At 45.1% G+C, this 23207-nt stretch overlaps 1 protein-coding gene and 1 long non-coding RNA gene across 2 annotated transcripts in view; one reads left to right on the top strand and one right to left on the bottom strand.

Moving 5' to 3' along the window:
- LOC310714484 overlaps positions 1-23207 on the top strand; it is a 602255-nt gene that overhangs the window by 195615 nt on the left and 383433 nt on the right. The window lies entirely within an intron of this gene.
- CDH9 (cadherin 9) overlaps positions 1-23207 on the bottom strand; it is a 142488-nt gene that overhangs the window by 41457 nt on the left and 77824 nt on the right. The window contains exon 3 of the mRNA XM_083519279.1: positions 14407-14701. Coding sequence (XP_083375405.1) covers positions 14407-14701 — 295 coding nt within the window. The remainder of the gene's footprint in view (positions 1-14406; positions 14702-23207) is intronic.

Below are 23207 nucleotides of genomic sequence, written 5' to 3'. Positions count from 1 at the left end.
CCCACAAGGCTCAACTTCACCCACTGAGCTGCTGAGGTTTTTTTCTCCCGCCCCTGAGGCAGGAGTGCCTATAGAAATTAATGAAATCCAGGATTTTAGCTGAGTTCTGATAGGGCTGTTTAGCACACCTCTCCTTCAAAACCAAAGTTAGCAGTAAAGACATGAATTCATACTTTTTTTTTAATTGGGTCTTATTTCAAATGGATAAAAGGGTGTGGGTTTTCGCAGGGAGGGGTTGCTTTGAAAAGATATAAATGTGCACGGCATCTACATGCAAGTAAATGGAGTGCAAGCCTTCTGCATGTGAAGGAGCTCCGGATTTGAACTGAGAAAGGGTGTGAGGGAGGTTTCGGGATGATATTTACCATAACAAGACGTATTTTCTTGAAGAAACCAACCTCAGCCCCCCTTCTAGCCTGCCATAGTAGCAGAGCAATCCACTGCAGAGTTCTGATGTCAGCTATTCCCTCACAGCCACAAGTCTCCCTTCCTCAAAATAGGGGGCAAAGGAAGATGACAGCAGTGTTGATATTGATGGGGGCATTTTAACTATGTTTAAATAGCTTTAAAAAATAAAAAATCCACAAAAATAAGACAAGTTAGAAAGGCAATGAAGTCTTTGGGGTTGCTTTTTGTGGATTGGGGTGTGGGTGTTGGAAGATAATTGCTTCCAGATCACAGCTATGCTAAAATCCTGGATGCCATCATTGGTTTACATGGGCAGCTTTCGTTCCAATACCATGAGATGGGTTGCTCTTATTATTTCCTTGTATCTCTGGTTTCACCTCAAAATGAAGTGAAAGGTCTCTGCTCAAACCAGGGGCAGCAATTATAGGGGGCAGGAGGGGCTTGGGCCTCCTTAATATTTGTGGGCAGGCTGAGCCCCCAATATTGAGACGGTCATGTGCCGGGCAGGGGCAATACAGGGAGGGTGAAGATCACTCTCTGTGCCCCCTTCCCCTGACATCGCTGGGCAAGCACTAGCCCAGTGGTGACAGGGGATGGTGATCCTCTCAATATGGAGGGGGGGGGCTCAGCCCTCTGCCTCAAAATATGGAGGGGGCCAAAGCTGGGTGGGACACAGGGAGGGTGAAAATCCCACTCTGTGCCCCCTTCCCCCACCGCCGACAGGAGAGTGCTCATGCCCTGGGCAGGGGCAGGATGTGTCACGTGACACCATACCCCTTCAATGGGGAGGGGGTAGTTGGCACCCCTGGCTCACACTATACACTTAAAGCACTATTATACAACTTCAACAGTCATGGCTTCCCCTAAAGAATGCTGGGAACTGTAGTTTGTTACGGGTGTTGGGAATTGCCCCATGATTCAAGGGATGGGGCGGGTGGTAACTGTGAAAGTGCAAGAAAATGCTTTAAAATGTATGGTGTGCTGTCTAAATGAAGAGCAACTGCACCTTACACAGAGATAAACACTTCATTCCTTCCACACAATGATGTTATTAACCTCTACAATGGCGGTTCCAGTCACCCTTCTGCTTCCAAAACAAAATGCGGCAAGCACTTACAGGAAAATCCTATGCATGTCTAGTCCTCAGACTTGCAAAGTTTCCAGCAGTATTTTTGTTTTAATTGTTTTGGGTCTACATTTTCTTCAGCTGGATATGTGGTTGTCTGAACTTTCATGAACACAATTTAGAGTATGACACACACTCCCCCCCCCCCAAAAAAAGAGAGTGAGTTCTGAGTTCGGCATCTTCCTTCTTAACCTGTCGGTTTTGAGGATGCCATCTCCTCTGAGGCCCCTCTCACTTTTGCCTGTTTCGTTCGTGAAGAGCCGTTGCTCATTATTGCTCAATCTGCGCCTGTAACAAAGACAGCACAACACACAGAGGCACAGATATTTTCAGTCTTCCAGTGCTTTGTGCTCTCTGTATAAAATTGGATCTGACATGGTGACGTGAGTACAACATGGGGCTATTATTACTCTGAAATGCCCTTGCTGTGGATTGCATTTGATTTAGAGGTGTGTTTAGTCAGTGAAGGGGACTCCTGCTTGCTCGTTGATAAAGCATTACTATGAGTGTTGCAAATAGTCGTGACTGCAGTCAAATTAAGATATTATTTCCAAATGGGGAAGATTTTTCTCCCAGTAATTTATCAAGGAAGTCATGGCGGAAACATCTGGCTTCTTTCATGCTTAAGATATTTTATGGCTCTCAGTTTCTGGACAGCAGAATAAAGGACTGTAGGTTCAACAGAAAACCCAAAGTCTGAAGCATAACCAATTTGAGGCTTATTCTTGTACATTTTGAGAATTTATATTTTGTGTTTAATGCTCACTGCCTCCCCATCCCACCCGTACAGTTGCTCTTGAGAATATGGTGTTCAGTTCAATGGGCCGAACTGCATTGGATATTTGTGACTATGGCTAATATGTGTATGTGAGAAAGTTTGTGTGTGTGTGTTTTATTATAAGGAAGTGTGGTGGTATGTAGCTGGACAAGAGCATCTCATCACCATTTTGAGGGGACAAGGGGACAAGGAAAGGAGATTCATGCTACCATTTTGAAAATCCGACTGAGGAGGATGAGGTAATTATTTTTCTATCTGTAGTTTGAAAGCCAGGGCAAGGCTGTTCCTATCTATTTCCTGAATACATATTCACACTATAACTATCAATCCTGGCTCGACACCCATGTTCAAGGTTTTCCAGAAATGAGGAGCCATAACCTTGAAATGTGGCCATATGCTCTCCCCCCCCCCCGTCATCATGTTCCCAGAAATGCATGCCTTCTGCCACCTTTTTGTTGCTGTGTGGATTCATCCAGTGAAAGCTTATACACTTTGACTTCTTGCAGTTTTCAAATAAACTTTGGAGAATTTTCATTATTTGTTTGTTCAGAAATTGCCAACTATGAACAATTTAGCATCGTTGCGTGTCGAGGTCCCCAAGCCACCCCCCAAATAACTCACAACGCACACTTAATTTTTGTTTAAGGTTTTTGGCATAATTTTGGCCACAACTTTATTTAAATACAAAACCGTGAGTGGTTGTTTAGGCATTGGTTAAGACTATCTGTCCCCCCGCCTGGGGACAGAACTGACTTCCGGGCACCACCGAAAGACAGTGCGGGGGAAAGCAAGTCGGGGAGAAATGGAGCTGAGTCACAGACCCTCAATTCTCATCCGCATGCTCCCCGAAGGCTTGCCGGCCCTAGTCCCATTCCAGGGATTGGACGAAAAGATGGCAAGCCCCAGGTTTCCTTTAACGGATTTCCCTTTCTGCAGCAACCATGGAGGGGCAGGCCCAGCCTATCCTAACCCCTCCTCCACCAATTTATAACCAATGCCTAACCGCAACCTTACAAGTTGTGACGATTTGCTACGCAGTAGGCAAAAACCAAATGGCCCAGCCAATCAGCCAGATGGACAAAATTCCTACCAGGCCCCTGCCCCAACGGCAGATGACCCCATGACAGGCATAGCAAGGTCAATGCAACAACCCCTTACTCAAGGGCGGGTGAGCGGGTGATGCGTTGCACACAGCAAAGAGAAAGTTCCAGGCTGCGTGCAGAGTATTTAAACATTTTACCCCTCCCACCAAAATTGCAACATAACTTTTACCCCAGCAACCCAGTGAACCAATCACTGCCCCAGGCCATCTTTAGAGACCCTGCCTGGTAACAGAGGGGTGGTTCAGCAGACCCCACCGCAACACATGCTCTCCATGAAGGAGAACACGCTTAACAAAACCTCTCAAACGGGTATCCTATGCATAGAAGAAATTGTGTTGCTTTTAACTATTTTTCCACATGTTTACTTGCATATCTTAATGCATTTAGTAAGTTCCTATGTTCCCAGTAGCTATATTACTCATACCCAACAAAAGAAATCTTGCCTGTTCCAATTGTCCCCTGTTTACCAGGCATGGATTTAGAAACAGTTCAGATTTTTTGGGATTAACCATGTTAAGTATTTTTTCTATGTGTTTGAAGGCAAGTTTGATTTGTATGGCTGTATAGATTGTATCCAGACTCATTTAGTCAAGATATAACCCCATTTATTCCAAACCAACAGGATTCAATTCTTTAGATTTCAGTCCCAATGCCCTCCAATTCTCTACCAGTGTATAAATCAGGTGTAGGTGACCTATGGTCATGGATAATGGGAGTTGTAGTCCAACAATATATGGAGGGCCAGAAGTTCCACACCCATGTTGTAAATGCACATTCATATATTTTTGAAAAAAGATAAAGAACCCCTGGGTGGTGAAGTCTAGTCAAAGGCAACTAAGGGGTGTGGTGCTCATCTGTTTGTCCACAGATAGCTTTCCTGGCCATGTGGCCAGCATGACTAAACCACTTCTAGCACAATAGGACACATTGGTGGAAGCCAGAGCACACAGAAATGCCATTTACCTTCCTACCACAGCAGTACCTATTTATCTACTTGCACTGGTATACTTTTGAACTGCTAGGTTGGCAGAAGCTGGGACAGAGAAACAGGAGCTCACCCCATCGAGTGGATTTGAACTGCTGACCTTCCGATCAGCAAGCCCAAGCGGCTCAGTGGTTTAGACCACAGCACCACCCGCATCCCTACATGTACACTCCACTGTTTCCTCCAGCCCATAACCATTTGTCCAGGAAGTAAGTTACTACATTTGTGTGTATTGCAGCTATTCTGTAACAAATATAACCATATCCATGTGAATGCTAAACACTTTATTAAACCTCTTTTTTCTACAAAGGTGCCAGTTTACTAACAGACCCTGCTTCACTCAAGGACAAGCTGTTGAAGACTAAATGAATGTAGCATAAAGCAGGGGAGAAGAGCATTATGTGATGCAAAATGGGAGAGCAGAGTGTACAGGCAGCAGTCCTTGTTGTGAGACTAAATGGGTTATAAGCACACAAGTGCATCTTTGTCTACTTACACTTGCAAAATCTTGGAGGGCTTGCAACTCCTTTGCTTTTCTGAGTAGCATTAGTCCAGTCTCAGATGCCATTTCCTGCTGGGGTAATAAGCACTAGTGGCTGCAATTGAGATTGTGGGCTTTTTGATTAGGGTGTGCTCTTGTTTCCTTATAGAGGAATATAATACTATAATACTTTATAATGCCAAGATAACCACTGGAGCTATGCCTCTGGATAACAGTTGCTGAGAAAGAAGAGTAAGAAAGGGCTGTTGCCCTCAAGTCCAGCTTGTGGGCTTCTCATAAGCATATGGGCGGCCACTGTAGGATGCAGGACTTGATAGGTCTTTAAGCTGACCCATCAGGGCTCTTCCTATGCAATTAATATCTTAGATATGCATGCTGCCTTTCCCATGAAGATCTTGGGGCGATGTACGGTATGGATTTATGCTATCTTGTCCTCATAACATTCAACCTATGAAGTAGGTGAGACTGAGAGCCTGTTGTGTCCTTGGCCATGCAGTGAGCTAGATGTGTGGTGCGTCAAATTCAGGTCTCCCTAGTCCACATGTCACACTTGGTTCATGACATTATAAACAGTTTGAGTGCAGCTCAAACCATACAGTTGCAACAAAATGCATGTGTAGCAGTAAGAGAGATTGCTGCTCCCCACTTTCCAAATTGTTGAGCAGCTGACAAATTGATCTCATGTGCTAACTCAACTCATTTTATGCAACTATGGATTGCCCCAACATTGAAGAATGAGATGCTCCATCGTGTGCAGATGATACTGTCCTTTTCTTTGAGTGTCAGAATGCGGTCCTTCATTCCCAAGCCCTGATTACTTTATTTGTGGTGTCCTTTATCTCCTTGAAGTTTTGGAAGCCACTTTCAAAGACTCTTTGCCTGCGCGTTCTACGTGTGTGAAAGAGACTTCACAATAATTTATGTCGCCTTAGAAAAAATGCTGAAGCACATTGTCTGACTATGCCGAAGCCCTATTTGCATACTTTGTAAATATTTTGTGCTTCTGAAGTGGGTCTGCATAATACAGATTGTCTTTGCATTCTACTTTCAAAACAGCTCCCATTTGATATGCCTATATTTTTTTTCACAAGTTAGAGAATAATTCTGACATTTTCAATGTTGAACGCATAAAGTTAGCTACCAGGTAAGGGATGGAAGGAAACTCCTAGAAACTTTCCATGCTGCTTTGTCCTGATTTACAGACTTCATGAAGGACATATATAATGTTACTTTTTAAACGTAAGTAATGTCATTTCTATAGGGATGTTGGTGGCGCTGTGGTTTAACCCACAGAGCCTAGGACTTGCCGATCAGAAGGTCGGCGGTTTGAATCCCCACGACGGGGTGAGCTCCCACTCCTCGGTCCCTGCTCCTGCCAACCTAGCAGTTTGAAAGCACGTCAAAGTGCAAGTAGATAAATAGATACTGCTCCGGCAGGAACATAAATGGCGTTTCCGTGCGCTGCTCTGGTTCGCCAGTAGCGGATTGGTCATGCTGGCCACATGACCCGGAAGCTGTATGCCGGCTCCATTGGCCAATAGAACGAGATGAGCTCCGCAACCCCAGAGTCGGCTACGACTGGACCTAATGGTCAGGGGTCCCTTTACCTTTCCCTTAATGTCATTTCTGTGTATCTTCTAATACAGTGTTTCCCAAACTTTTTTGGGCAACGGCACACCTGTCTACTGAAAAAAAATCTCGCGGCACACCACCATTAAAGCCCCGCCCCGTGACGTCAGCGCGCAGCGTCACGCCGGGAGGGACGCACGAAAGTGAAAGTTTTTTCCCTCCCCCCTCAGTCCCTCGCTCGGAATTCAGCTCGTTTGGGGCATCGCTCCGGCTGCTCCCTCTCCCGCCGCGCAGGAGCGATGCCTCTCTCTGGCTCTCCCTCCGCGCAGGCTGAGGGAGGGAGGGAGGTGCGCGTGTGACCCGTCTCTGCTGGGAGATCAAACCCAGCGAGGCAGAGTCGCGCGGAGGCGCCCAGGCAGCGCTGCCGGCTGCGAGGAGGAGCGCCAGGCAGCAGCAGGAGGCGCGGCCTCTCCTCGCCGCCGCCGCCCCGCCTCTCGCCGCCCGACTCGCCCGCCTCCCTCCAGGCATCTCGCGGCACACCAGCCGATGTCTCACGGCACACTCGTGTGCCGCGGAACACCGGTTGGGAAACACTGTTCTAATACATGCTTCCTCAGCCTCAGCCCTCCAGATGTTTTTGGCCTACAACCCCCATGATCCCTAGCTAGCAGGACCAGTGGTCAGGGATGATGGGAATTGTAGTCTCAAAACATCTGGAGGGGCGAGGTTGAGAAAGCCTGTCCTAATATGTACTTTCCTTAGGATGTCATCAAGCTGCACTTTGTGTGGCTGCCAAAGAAGTAAGGAAGTGGTCAGGTGGCCCAATCCACAAAAGAGAGTTTTGACAACGTCTAAGGGGAGAGAAGGTTTTTTCAAGGTGTAAAGGAATGGGGTGGGTGAGTTTGATGAGTGAAGCAAACAGCGACTCATCCCCTAGTAATAGCATATATTTCTTCATTTTGCTAACATAATGCATTTCTATGTATTATTTTCACTAATATATAAGTCTTTTTGCACACTTTCTCCTACTATATGCTTTTTTGGTAAACATTGTTTCGGTTGCAGAGCAGAATCACAAAATTCAGCTAACAGAACAGGTGTTTATAGAATAAATTCAACTTATAAAATGCTGAGCTCTTATGAAATATACTCAAACAGATGAAATGCAGCCTTTAGCTTTTAATTAGAAATCTGAAGAATCTTGCAATGAAGTGTTACAATTTAAACTGCTAGCGGGAAATAGGAATGCCAGCAAAGAAAAGGAAAATGTATCCAGTCTTGATACTTTCTTCATTCCCTGACTTTCTACTATGCTATTCAGTCGCAAAGAGAAGGAAAATATGCTTTCTCATAATTTTATCCACTTGCCATTATTCATCTTCCCCTGTTGTGTTCAGCAGAAGGAAGCCATTGTATGTACTATAGGTTGTGCTCTCATGCAGCAACAACAACAACAAATATTCAATAGCCAGTCACTTGCATGATCTGAGTTTGTACTCCAAAAATAACATCCAGAATGTTCATAGCAATGTGTTCAGGCTCCTTAGCAGACAAACCGAAGTACAGGAGAAAGAATCTCCCAGCATCTGAGAATTGCTGTGATATAACATTATTTTCCTAACATGAGGGCAGATAGAGCTCGTCAAGCTGGGAAGGAAGCCCATGTAGGAAAAGGAAAACTTTGATCCTAAACCTCTGTTGCCTTGATGCTATAGTCATTTGTGAGAATGGTGTTGGGAATAAACCCCAAGAACCCATACCTTCTACTTTGTAGGATATCCAGTGGTGGAGGAGCCCTCCCTGGCACCCGGGGCGGCACAGCCTGGAAGGACTGTGCATGTGTGGCATCCTGCACGTGCACACTCTGTATGGAATGCCACACATGCGCACTCCGTACGGGCTGCCGCTTGCACAGCGTCCATACAGGCTGCTGCATGCACGGTGACTGTATGGGCTGCTGCGCAAGCGGCATCCTGTACGGAGTGTGCATGTGCGGTGACCGTACGGGATGCCGCACGTGCACAGTCCATACATGCTGCCATTCATACGTGGCAGCCATACAGGCTGCCGCACAAGTGGCATCCCATATGGACCGTGCATGTGTGGCGACTGTACGGGTTGCCGCATATGCACAGTCTGTATGGGCTGCTGCTCATGCACGGTGGCCGTATGGGCTACTGTGTGAGTGGCATCCCATATGGGCTGCGCATGTGCAGCAGCCTGTACAGTCACTGTGCAAGAGGCAGCCCATATAGATGGCACGTGAGAGCAGCAGCCCGTACGGATGCCACACGAGCGGCGCCCATACGAACTGTGTGTGCCCTCGGCCGCTCTACAGCTGGGGGGAGGCAGGGGCCATCTTGTCACCCCTCCCAGAGTGGCACCCAGAGTAGCCTGCCCCCTCCGCCCCCCTTCCTACACCCCTGAGGACATCTTCAGGATAAGAAAGGCTAAAGAGCAAACACTACACAAATCTGGAGTAAATCTGGAGCAAACACTACACAAATCTGGTCTTGTAATTTGGGCAGCTCAGGACCTCCATACACGCTGCCCAGGCTTTCCCCCTTGAGAGGTCACTTCAGTCCTGCTATGCAGCAAAAATGTTGCAGGATGCAGCAGTTATGAGTTACTGGTCTCTGCAGCTGCTGCAGGTACTGTGATTCTCCAGCAGTTGGACTTCACTCCCAGAGGTGCCCTCCATTGTCTCTTGAGACTGACGAGTGTCCACATGAAAACATTTGCACATATTTGTCCATTGATTGGTTGGGGAACTGCACCATTTAATTCTCACTAGATGCATAAAGACTTTAACATTAGAAACTGTTACATTCAGAAAGGGAATTCTTCTTTCTCCAATTCTTGACATATTTCACAGAATGCCACTGGGATTCTTCATTTTGTCCTGTGCAGCCATATCAGAGCTGAAGGGAAGGGACCTTGACTTAATGTCTTATCTGAAGGACGACATCTCTAACTGTGCAGAACACATCCCTTAGTACTGTACTGCAGCGTCAGCATTAGGTATGAGTGAAAAGTGCTGAGGTGTGGACTTTGAGCCTGTAATGTTTCTTCTTCTTCTTTTTGTCCAGAGATTAGAGAATTATAGTTGATGGGGGAGGGGGAATACTCTAATAAAAATTGGTAGGAAAATGGATCTGTCAAATAATTGCAGGGCACAAGTATGATAAAAACACTTTTTAGTGTTGATTTAAAGGTCACTCTCAGCTTAAACTAGTCAGCTGTGGCAACTCTCTTAGGGATGTTAAAATTATGGGAAATAAAATGCAAATGATAATCCGTTAATTGATGGGAAGAATTGATGGGTTAAAATCTAGTGGAGGATTCTACTGTTGAACTATTCAAGCAAGTTTCTTGGTGAGTTAATGACCCTGAGTATGGTTGTTAATATAACAAAGTGGGGTGTTTTGTGCCAAAGGGTAAATGGGTGGATCTCTTCCCTTACCTGGCTGGTGGGGAGAAAGACAGAGTGTTTGTGAGCTGAGATCATGCTACGAGAAGCAGGTAGATGTTGGGAGAGAGTCAGGGGTGCCAACCTGAATAAAACATGGGGGGAGGGGCAGGTAAGCCCCACCCCACATAATCAATCACATGATACAGTGCACACAAGCCATTTGAATGACACTGCCCATCAACTTGGGGGCAGTGGCTCAGCGCCCTCTAATATTTTATTGGGGTGCCCAAAGACCCATTGAGCCCTAGGGTCTCCTATGGAGAGAGCCATGCTTGATCTTTGCTTGATTCCAAGGCTGTGACTATGGGATAAGCAAGACTTTCTGGAGTGTTAATGCTGTGAGCCACTCCATCTTAGGCTCAGGTTGTATATATGTGTAAATAAACCATATATCATAAAGACACCACAGTCTCTGCTGTCCCCCATTCCAAGGAAACCAAATCCTGGGTAAGCACATGGAACCCCTTGAATCTCACAGTGCTCAGAGATTAGGGTGGTGTACAAAATTGTCTTCTTGTGAGTAGTTCCTCCATGGCTGTGGTAACACTTCAGATACCCAGCCCTTTGGGCAGTGGCATAGCAAGGTCAGGTGGTACCCAGTGTGGAAAATTTCTTGTCCCCCCCCCCCACACACACATTGAAATTATTAAAAGAAGGAAAAATACGATACTTGCAAGTGTTATTTTTTGGTTTATTTACTTAACATTGTGAACATAAGCACTTAAAACCTTTTTTCCCTAACTTTGTATCCCCAAATTTTGAAATCACATCATCAAAATCAATTCCTTTCGCTACTTTGTTTTCAGTTGACAAGATGGCTAAGCCAGAGAGCCAAGCTTGACTCATAGTGGACCTAAGATTACTCTTGATTAATTTTAGTTTTGAAAAACTCCTCTCGCATGATGTCTAGCAATGTAAACTGAATTTTAGAATAACTATTCGGAGATTTGAATTAAGGCTCAAAGCAAACAGGAAATTGCCCTAAAAATGGCAATATATACATATATTTGTATTTACCTTTCAGGCTGTGTGCCTGTTTCAGCAATTCACATAAGCTTCTAGTAAAAATATAATTTATGGAAATAGTAGGAGTTATACAAATGTATCTTACTCGAAAATGTCAGAAAGCTACTTTGCAACTACTCACTTCTAACATAGGACTGCATCCTCTGCAAGGAGATAGAGGTGATTCAAGCCTATCTGCCTAATGATCGAACCACCCCATGCTAGTTAATGTCACCCTATACAGCAGCTGCACCTTGTGTTCATTGATCTGATGCTGAAGTCCACAGAGTTCTTAGTAGTTCAGTACTTAGCAAGTTAATATAAAGTAAAGCACCAAGGCCTTCATGCATATGTAGACTAATTGTCAAACCCAAGAGGGGGAAAAATTACTCTATACATTTACTTGAAAATTGCATGCCTAATGGTACCTGTAGCATATTTGCTTCTCATTTCTATTGCTTATGAAATGCTTATGAGGTTGGCTTTTCTCCATACTTTTCATACACGGCTATGCTGCCTCTACAGTACAATACTAAAAAATCACCAGTATGAACCTATACCAGGTAGTGTGTAGAACGTTGACCATTAGCAATATAATTCAGGGCTTGATACCCAACTATTCATTCAAATATTTATTGGTAGCGGAGCCCATCCTCTGGAACGCCCTCCCATCAGATGTCAAGTAAATAAACAACTATATGACTTTTAAAAGCTATCTGAAGGCAGCCCTGCTTAGGGAAGTTTTTAATGTCTGATGCTTTATCGCTTCATTATTATTATTATTATTATTATTATTATTATTATTATTATTATTATTTCTGTTGGGAGCCACCCAGAGTGGCTGGCGAAACCCAGCCAGATGGGCAGGGTATTATCATTATTACTATTATTATTAATAATAATAATTCAGAGCACTGTATAGTCCTTTTGTGTTGAATGAGTTTCAGTTAGTAAGACTTGAGGGTGTAGACAGGTGCTTGGATCAGTGAGGGTCACCACTTGTGCTCAAGACCCCTTTTTGCTGATAAAAACTAGTAAGGAGGGGATAACTGGCTGGGCTAGGGAACTGATTAATGCCTGCTTGCAAGAAGGGGTGCTCCCTTCCAGCATGAAGGAGGAACTGGTAAAACTGTTGCTCAAGAAACCCTCCCTGGATTTGGAAAATCTAAGTAACTCCCAGCCACTCACCAATCTGCCCTTCTTAGGCAAGGTTCTTGAGTGGCTGGTCACAAACCAGATCCATGCACTCTTGGAGGAAACTGATTTTCTCGTTTCATTTCAATCTGGGGTTAGGCCTGGTTTTGGCACAGAAACTGCTTTGGTCACCCTGAATGATGACCTCTGTCGGGAATAGAGGCAGGTGAAATGTGTCCCTGTTAATTCTCCTCAACCTGTGCACCGAAGCAGGTGAGCAGCAGTGTATGTGTTCCTTTCCCTCTTTGCCTCCCCTATTCATTCATGCCGTTCCCCCTCCTAAACACCATGGAATGTGTTTAATAAGCACTCTGCCGGGGCTTTGATCCTCCTCCCCTCGATCTTCTCCATTCTACCCTCGCCCATGCCTCCTCTAAACACACACACACACACACACACACACACACACACACGTATAGTTGTCTATTTCTTTGACATCTGGTGGGAGGGCGTTCTACAGGGCGGGTGCCACTACCAAGAAGGCCCTCTGCCTGGTTCCCTGTAACCTCACTTCTCACAGTGAGGGAACTGCCAGAAGGCCCTCAGAGCTGGACTTCAGCGCCCGGGCTGAACAACGGTGGTGGAGTCACTCCTTTAGGTATACTGGGCCGAGGCCAAGGAATGCCCCTTGAGATTCATCTGCGGTAACATCAGACTCACGTTCCCAGTGGAGTGCAAGTGAGGGCACTCAGGGGTGCTCGTGTTAGCAATCTGAGCTATTGGGATGTTCCAGAGGTTGGATAGGGCTTCCACAGGAGCTCCAGTCATATCAAACAAAATATCCCCCAGAGCCATCTGGAAACCCATTGGATCCATCAGCCTCAGACCATCCTTATAGGTACCCCACATTTGAAGAGGGCAAAAGGAGGTGAAAGCATAAATCTCAACAGGAAGTGATCTGACCATGACAAGGGACTAATCCTCTCCAATTGACACATTCTGGCAATGTACTGTGTACTCCCTCCATTTACTCCCCCCCCTCCCCACTGACCTGTGTAAATACCTCCTTTCCCTTCCATAGGTAAAGGGACCCCTGACCATTAGGTCCAGTCGTGACCGACTCTGGGGTTGCAGCACTCATCTCGCTTTATTGGCCGAGGGAGCCAGCCTACAGCTTCCGGGTCATGTGGCCAGCATGACTAAGCCGCTTCTGGTGAACCAGAGCAGCACACGGAAATGCCGTTTACCTTCCCGCCAGAGCGGTATCTATTTATCTACTTGCACTTTGATGTGCTTTTGAACTGCTAGGTTGGCAGGAGCAGGGACCGAGCAACGGGAGCTCACCCTGTCGTGGGGATTTGAACCACCGACCTTCTGATCGGCAAGTCCTAGGCTCTGTGGTTTAACCCACAGTGCCACCCGTGTCCCTTCCCTTCCATAATCTGCCTTTAACCACTGTATACTCTTGCACATGTGTTGGTTGATAGCCATGGTTAACTGTAATGAAGACCACCTTTCTAACCATCGTTTGGCAACTCACTTAGAACCATGGTTGCAAAGTACAGTCAGAAGGGTAATGCTGCTGCCTACTGTTATCAATACTTAATACTAATGTGGACGTAACACTATACCATGGTTAGAGCAAACCATGGAAGAAAGAAGGGAATTTGTGCGATATCACTGAAAAGCATATGGAGGGGAGGGAGTGCATGAGTCTCTTGGTGCACACTGTTTCTTGGAAGTAATGAATTCTACAAGCCCAGCTTGTTTATGTTTCCACTCAGAATGAATGCACAGTCTTATATTGCTACCACCATTTGAGACACACATCTCACACACTGTCCTCAAGAAGGACAACAAATTGCTACAGGAGTCTAGATTATGCATGAGGTTAGAATATTTCCAATTCTTTTTCCTAGAAGGATGGGAGAAATCAACAATTTGTCATTCCACAACTTTGAATGCAAAAGTACAAAGGTGTCAAACAAATTGCCATTGCTGATCATGCACACAAATGAGCCTGTGAAGCATTGTTTTCAGTGGTTCATTACTGGATGGCAATAATAGTTACGATCACACAGCATATTAGAAGTTTCCATTTGACTGCTGCTAGCTTCATGGAAGCCATATGGTAACCTTTGGGGTGGAAAAAGACAGATATTGATGGCAGACAGGAGCTGGTGAACTGATATTTACAGATGCTTTTATGACTACTTAAAAACCACAAATAAGCTCTAGAGTATTGTTGTGAAGTGGCTTAACCTTCTATCTTTTTCTTTCTTTTTCAAAAAAATATTTTCAGTATGATAATAAATTATACTTACCAACGCTGGACTTCTCAGGAACACTGGCCGTGTAAATGTCCTTGGTAAATTTAGGTTCATTGTCATTGATATCATGGATTTTAATGATAAATTCCGATTCAGGCTCCACTTGTCTTCCAGTCTTTCGGTCTATAGCCTTGGCACGTAGCACATACAGGGACTTTTCTTCTCTGTCCAGCTTTTTTGCTGCATGAATATCTCCTGTATTTTCATCTATAACGAATAGACTGCCAGCCCCTTCTCCCGTTAATATGTATTTTAAATTTCCATCTCCCATATCTTGGTCAGTGTGTAGCTTCAGGGATGTTTTAAAAAAAGAAATGGGGAAAAGAAAGAAACACTCTATAAATATATGCATTGTTATTACAGACCAAATATTTCAGCACATATGAATAAGTCTCTACAAATCTTGTCTGTGATTGAGGTCAGCAATAGTTATCTTTTGCCTCACTGTTGCAGGGAAAAAATTACAAAAGTAAGATTTTGGTCACACATGCAAAGCAGCTCGAACAAATTGATAAAGGACACAAAAGGATATAGAAGATAAGGCAGCAGCATTTAAACAATATGATGGCAATTGCAATATAACGCTCCCGCCCCACAACAGTATTTCTGAAACCTATTGCCTTCTGGGAAGTGGGAAGCTATCAGCTTGCTTTTGCTAAGTTAAAAACCTAAAATGAAATCTAGGTCAGGATCCAAAGAGCTACTTCAGGTGTACCTGAGGGTTTTCGAAACTCCCCCTCAATTTGGAAAGCGGCTTTGTCATCTGACAGTGGAAGCTGCTGTTTGGGCGCCACAAATTCAAAGCCCCCTTGGGCAGGCAGAATTAGTCAAATGTTTTGCTTTCAATACGAGACCCATTTTTGTAGAATCGTAATGAGCGGGTGCGATTTACAGATTGGAATGTTCACAGTAAAAATTGCAGTGAGCCAACCCGGCTGGGGATTGGGGATTCAAATTCAGCCATCCAAGCCACTTTATCCAACCCTCTTCGAGTACCCTCCCCAGGCTCCCCTTTTCCCAGACCTCACTGACTTTGTTCTGCACCCTCCTCGACTCCTTTTGCCTGGCCGGTGTACGTTCTTGAACCACCCAACTCCTGCCTGCCTGGATAACACGCTGCTTGCCTAGAACCCCTGACATTTGTGTAGTGGAAAAGTAAACTGCTTTATAATGGTAGAATTGTAGTGGTGGAAGAGACGCTGAGGATCATGTAGTGCAACTCCCTGCAATGTAGGCGTCACCTCCATGTGAGCATTAAACAGCCATTCTCAGATAGTAAACTCAGTCTCCACCCACTTTCTGGTCTATCCCTGTCCACCATTTGAATGTCCTCCCCCTCCTCAGTGAGGAAATGTGACCTTCAGGCTGAAAAGCTTTCCTTATTTCTGCAGTAAGTGACAGCCCTTGTGCCAGGTGCCACTCAAAACCAGCAGAGCACACAATGACCGCTCCCCACATTAAATGGGGGGGCGCCCTTTCCATGGTTGCGCGCAGCCCCCTGGACCCTATGCAGCACCATTAGCACAGGATTGGCTTTGCCTTCCCCAGGTGGGATACCTGGAGGTCTCTCTCTACCTCAGCCAGTGGCCCAATCCCGCCTGGGGAGGCGTTGCCAAGGTGATCAGGCCAGGTAGGGGGAGGGACCACCCTGCCCACACAATAGGGAGAGGATCTCACCTGGAAATCGTCAGTTGGCTCCAGAGCTTCTCCCACCCTGCCCACCCTCAGTTAAGACTTCTTTGGCAAGTTAACCTCTTCTCCACAGGTATGCGGGCGCTGCTACATCAAGGTCGCTGTTGAAGGGCCGGAAAGGAATTCTCCTGCATTGGCAAGTTTGCCTTTCCCGTAGCAAAATGTCACAACTTTGGCGGTATCAGGCCTTGGGTGGAATCCTTTAGTCTATCTTCCCTAAACGGGGGTGGGCGTGTAGCAGTGACCCACACCCCCTTTCTCTTTGCTGTGGCGATCCCAGGGTTCCCCGTTAAATGGGTTGTTTTGAGGGGAGGTTTTAGCTGTACACCTAGAGGTTGTCATTGCTCTCCCTTGCGACGGTGGCGTACTGGGGGCGGGCTCTCTCTGCTTGAACATATGTTCTCCAGACCCAGACCATCCCCCCCCTCCACACTCTGGATAACCCTGATGTTCCCCAGATCCCTGACGGGGAACTGGGAGGGATAAATGCCCAATGCCTGAGCCAAGGTGTACCCACGTCTGAAAAATAATAAAGTTGTGGCCAATTTTAATCCCATAGCACGTTGTCTTGAGCCGTTATTCCACACAGGGGCTGCCCAGGGTTTGGGGGACTCCACCTGTCCATGCAACAGAGTCTTATTTGAACATCTACTCCCTCTTTCCAAATTCCATATCAAGACTGTGACCATACACAGTCTCCACGGTTTCACCATCAGCCAACTTTTTCTTATCTCGACTGCTTGTTCTGTTTACCATCGAGGACTGACCCACTTTCCATGGACCACATTTGACAGGAGGGCCAGACTGGAGTGCTCCTTTGCAGAAAATTCAATATGGCTTTTTAAGAGACAGTCAGAAAGAATGCTAAGCAGTACATGACACAAGATACATTAAAACCAATAGCATTGCCAATTGGTTTAGCTCCTCCTGGACTGCTCAAATTCAGAATGCAAGTGGGGATTGCGTATTTAAAATCCTTTTAACTTTAATGTTTACATCCAGTAGCAGCCCATGTGGTAGGCAGGAGTCATGGAGTTGCCCTCACAAGACTGGCCTCGCTGCAGCTTAGCTGTGGGGCTGGCATGAGGGAGGACAGCAGCCAGACTGCAGCTGTGGGGCTGCATTGACGGGAACACTGGATTAATTTTGTTGGTGTTTCTGTGCAGCCCTGACCTTGCCACCACCCTGTTCCATCCCAGCCCCATCCAGGTAGGTTGCAGGAATGCTGGTGTTCAGAATGTGGCTCCATAACTCCATCTCACCACACAGACCACTACTACATACATCAAAAACCCCATGAAGGGCTAGGTGGGAAAAACAACAACAACCAGATCAGCTTTAGCCTAGCTCTCGCTCCATAAAACTTATATTTTGGGTGTAAGCAGTCTTCCCACCCCACGTGGAGGAACATTCAGACATAATGACCCCACCACCTGCATTTTGAATGTGTGCTTCAACTGGATAGATATACACTTTACAAGATTGTTGTAAGGATCTGTTCCACTCATTAAAAGTAGGCAGTGTCTCTGATGGCCCTGCATTAAGTATAATGGTTTGATTTCCTGAAATGGAGGTATTTGCTTATGCTGAATTGCTGTGTATGTTTAGCATAGTCCCACCACCCTTTTGCAGTAGCTGTCTCATGTGATCGGCTGACTGTGAGTCACATGAGAGATGCTTTCCATTCTGTTGTGACTGTTAGTCAAGTAACTGTCGTTTTTAACCATTTTTCTGTTTCTCTGGATGCTACTGAGAACAGTGTCGATTGGGTCTGTCTGAGGTGAAGCAGACAGAGGAAGATCCCTAAACATTAATATGGAGAAACCTGTGCTGTCTATAAGGAACAAAGTGAAACAGTGTGAGATTGTAGGTATGTTCTTCTCAGTTATGCTTATGAACGTAAAGTTCTTTTCAATATAAAGAGTCTGGACATTGCATATCATCAAAAATTGTCTATCTGTCTACTGTATCTATCTATCTATCTATCTATCTATCTATCTATCTATCTATCTATCATCTATCTATCTATCTATCTATCTATCTATCTATCTATCTATCATCTATCTATCTATCATCTATCTATCTATCATCTATCTATCTATCTATCTATCTATCTATCTATCTATCTATCTATCTATCTATCTATCATCTGTCCATCTCTCTCTCTCTCTCTCTCTCTCTCTCTCTCTCTCTCTCTCTCTCTCTCTCATCTATCTATCATCAGCTATCTATCATCAGCTATCTATCATCTGTCTATCTATCTATCTATCTATCTATCTATCTATCTATCTATCTATCATCTATCTATCCACCTACCTACACAACACCATGAACTTCCTAACCCCTGCCAGCTCTCATGAAAGAAGACCATATTGGGGGAAGTCAGGTTGTCATGTCCACACCATTAGAAGGAAAAGCTGTGCTTACTCCACCCTAATTCCTTCTAATTCCCTTCTGTTCTTCCTTCAGTGAGCATGTGTGATCTCTAAGCTTACTTTTAAAACTCCACCCAAAGATAAAAGATGGATTGCAGTTGTGATGCTTTGAGTCTAGCAGTGCCCATCTATCAAGGAGAACAGTGGCATTGTCAGTGCACAGAGCATGCACCACCTGCTATCCAAGGTATGGATTTCTAAATATGCCATGATCTGAACATTCATTTTCACTGAGATCCTAGTCATGCAAGCCATCTTTATCCTCCAGTAGCAGTAAAATCATTCAACATAAAATCGATCATAGTAATATGACAATACCTTTGCTTTCTACCAGATGTGAGACCCCCCCCAGCTTTCACTTTAGAAATACAGATACCTGAATTAAAGTATGTGATTGTACTGCCAAGCATTCAGCATATTTTACTGAGCTTTGTTTTTCAGGAGGAAGTATCACTACCCTGGTTTTGTTTGAGCAGTCATCCAGGAACCTTTTCTTTAATTTATACATTTATCTTGCCAGCTTTACTTAAAATAAAACACTGATTTTTTAAAACATCACCAGTGCTATTTTTGTTCAGGTAGATGGACTGGTGTAAATGAAATAAATACTGAACTGTCTGCATTTACAGCAGTTGTGCTGAGCTGCTTTGATTTTTACCTCAGAAGCATTCATTTCTGGGAAAGGAAAACACTCCTGAAAATTATTTATCATCATTATTATTTATTAAATTTGTATACCTCTCTATACCTGCAGGCCTCAGGGCAGTTCACTGGATAAACTCTTAATATGAAAACACAAAATAAAAACAAGAACAACCCAATAACCACTCATCACATTTTAAAAAGGGCATTTAATGTTAATCAGCCAAAGGCCTGGTTAAGAGGAGCCTTTTTGCCTGGCGCCTAAAGGTGTATAATGAAGGCGCCAGCTGAACTTCCCTGGGGAAAGCATTCCATAGACAGGGAGCCACTACAGAAACACCCATTCCTGTGTTGCTCCAGACCTCCAGACCTCTCACGAAGAAGGCACACAAAGAAGGACCTCAGAAGATAATTTCAGGATATGAGTAAGTTCATATGGAAAGAGGCGGTCCTTGAGGAAAATTCCCTCAATCCTATCCTGTGGTTATTAATAGCCACGGTGCTCCTGCTCCCACATGTATGGTTGCTTTCATCACTTTGTCCCTCTAATTCAGGCATCCCCAAACTCAGCCCTCCAGATGTTTTGGGACTACAACTCCCATCAACCCTAGCTAACAGGACCAGTGGTCAGGGATGATGGGAATGGTAGTCCCATAACATCTGGAGGGTTGAGTTTGGGGGTGCTTGCTCTAATTCATTACTTTTTCTAATGTTCCCAGCCAATCAGGGATAATGTACTGGCCTCAATCCTGAGGACATATTAAAGTTGTTGGAGTGATAGAAATGCTTCCAGTACTGACGATGTGGGCTGTATCTCAGCCATTTTGCAGTGATCCCCCCCCCCCAAATCATACGGGGGACAGCGGTCTTCTTCCAATTCTGATGTAGGCTTAACGACTTAACAACACACATACATACTTTGGCTCACAACTAGTTCTCTTTAACACTGTTATAGCCGTATTTACAGCTGCATTGATTATGTGATAACAGATTTAAGACTTCTCCAGATGACCTATTTATTCAGCATTCATCCTGATTTGCACAAAGTTCATGTGGAGGTTAGAGTGTATTCGGTCTTTATTGAGAATTTGTTCTGATCTGTTTGTGCGGCAGTTACATGACAATCGACATTCATCTTGATTTGCTTGTGTGGTATTTATAGACCTTCCCACTAGTCAGTCCTTCATTTCACACTTGTCCATGTGTTTCCTCATCTCATCTCTTTTCTAACCTCAGAAAGTGGATTTGTTGTGCTAGGTTGACAGAGTCCTTTTAATCCATTTCAATTGTGCAAACCTTAATTTCCAGTGTCCACCCGAGTCACTCAAACCAATTAGTGAGCCTCAAAGTCACCCATACAGTATTTCACAGTTTAGTTTTGCTCTCTAGGTCAAGCTCGTATATGTTCTAAACACTGTACGTTTGAAATAGTGAAAAGAGAATAAGGGAGAGAAACTTTCTGCTGTCTATCTGGCAATGACTTTTTCCACCTGCCTTGCCCCACCCTCCAGCCCTAGGAGACTTTCCCAGACCATGACTTTGAGAACAGTGGAAGCAGCTGGGAAGAGAGAAGAAGAGGTAAGGGATATTTAAAAATAATAATTTTATAAGTTGGGTGTCCTTGTTTCTCGATTTGATCCTTTTACATGGTTTTGTATGTTTTGGGGTATTTTATGAGTTGTGATTTTTATTGATGAAGTAAAGGTAAAGGGACCCCTGACCATTAGGTCCAGTCATGGATGACTCTGGGGTTGTGGTGCTCATCTCGCTTTATTGGCCGAGGGAGCTGGAGTACAGCTTCCGGGTCATGTGGCCAGCATAACTAAGCCGCTTCTGGCAAACTAGAACAGCGCACGGAAATGCCGTTTACCATCCCGCTGGAGCGGTACCTATTTATCTACTTGCACTTCATGCTTTTGAACTGCTAGGCTGGCAGGAGCAGGGACCGAGCAATGGGAGCTCACCCCGTCACAGGGATTCTAACCGCCAGCCTTCTTATCGGCAAGCCCTAGGAGTGTAAACTGTTTAAATATTATATATAAGTTGTTTGTTTTAGAGTTCTTGTGTCGGGTGCTGGACTGAGGAGGAATGCTGGGAACCTACCCCCCCTCTTCCTGCACCTTCCTGAGATGAGGAAGACAGTATAGATTTAGAACAGTGGTTTGCAGAAGGTCAAAGTTCAGAGGCAGCAGAGGGGAGCAGCTGGGGAATATTGGGAGACCAGCAGGAAGAAGAAGCACCAGGGGACAGACAGCTAACAGACTCAGTGTCTCTTGAAAGCATTCCCCACCCACTTCCAGAACCAGGCATGCCTTGAGAGTAGTAGAACAGAAAGCTCAGAGGCAGAAAGAACAGATCAGCAGGGGCAACGTAGAATAGGAGGGACTGAGGGGGTGGGACTTTACTTGGAGCAACGCCATTATCTAAGAGAGACCACATTCCTTCGTCTCTCTCTCTCTGTGAATATTGAATAAACTGCTTGGTGTCAGGGAATGGTCTGGATCTGAAGACTGGGGAGTGCAGTTGCAGGCAGATCAGCCTCTCTCAGAATACCGCCCCCCCCACCTCCAGCTTTTCAGAAGCAGATAGGAAGGCAGACACAGAAGCTGAACAGCTTAGAGGGGAGTTACCCAGCTACGAGATAATGATGGGGAAGCCACAAGGGAGGGGACAGTTAGAAGAGACATCAATTGAGAGTATGGGGGACCCCCTCTCTCCCCAGACTCGGAGGTCTGAACGTATCAGAGAACAAAGTAGGCAGAGGGAGGGAGGAACTCCCCATTGGCTCCTTTCTTTCTGCAGAAGTCGGAAGGAAGATTAGACTGGCCAACTGCCCTCCTTGTGGAGAGCTGTGTATTTGTGATCGCAACATGAAGATGTAATAACAGGACTATAAATCTATCAACTGCTCATTAATTATTATCTGTGAAGTTAACAAGGGGAGGGAAGGAATCTCTAAGCTTGACACGTGGTAAGAACTTTGTGTTTTTCTGCTTCTTGCCATCCCACCGTGGGAGAGATAGGATTCCCTTAAGCTTTGACAACTTGTGACTTTTTTTTTTTGTATTGGATCAGATTGTTATTACGTGTGTGGTCTATTTTGTTGTTTCTTCAGCTTGTGTATAGTTATATAGAAAGGTAGCATACAAATTAAAAGTGAAATGAATCAGCCTGGAGGACCAGCATACAATGTGATGCAAATGCCACAAGTTTCCTGGGAAAAACTTGGAGGAGACACAGCCTAGTTAGTTTCAGAGTCAGGCATATATTTCCCTCTGCTGTGCTATTGCTTTCCAAGGCAAAATTACCACAAGGCATGGGGAGTTGCATATATACTGTAACAGGCTCTAGGGTGTCACTAGTTCTACTTGTGGCACTCTTGTTTAATGAGGCTTCACACCACGGACGAGACGATGGCATATTAATACAAATTGATTTCTCCCCCTTCCTGCTGAATACATGCAATTATTGTGCAATGCCTTCTTTTATTTGTGTTCTGCTATTGCTGTTCTGATGGATACTTCCACAGTGTTTCGTACACCAGTCCACAAGAGGACAGTAGGGAAATTAGGAAACTTATTTATCAGCCTGGCTGTGGAGGCATCCCTGTGTATGCTATAACCAGGATGTGGGTGGCGCTGTGGTCTCAACCACTGAGCCTGTTGGGCTTGCTGATCAAAAGGTCAGCGGTTTGAATTCCTGTGACGGGATGAGCTCCTGTTGCTCTGTTGCAGCTCCTACAAGCCTAGCAGTTCGAAAGCATGCCAGTGCAAGTAGATAAATAGGTACCGCTCCAGTAGGAAGGTAAACGCCGTTTCCATGCACTCTGGTTTCTGTCACGGTGTTTCGTTGTGCCAGAAGCGGTTTAGTCATGCTGGCCACATGACCCAGAAAGCTGTCTGTGGACAAACACTGGCTCCCTCGGCCTGAAAGCGAGATGAGCGCTGCAACCCCATAGTCTCCTTTGACTGGACTTAACCATCCAGGGGTCCTTTACCTTTACCTATTCTATGACCAGTAACATGT

Source organism: Podarcis liolepis, assembly GCF_965112155.1.
Source record: "Podarcis liolepis genome assembly, chromosome: 8".
Taxonomy (NCBI): domain Eukaryota; kingdom Metazoa; phylum Chordata; class Lepidosauria; order Squamata; family Lacertidae; genus Podarcis; species Podarcis liolepis.
This window is presented reverse-complemented; position numbering and strand designations above follow the sequence as displayed.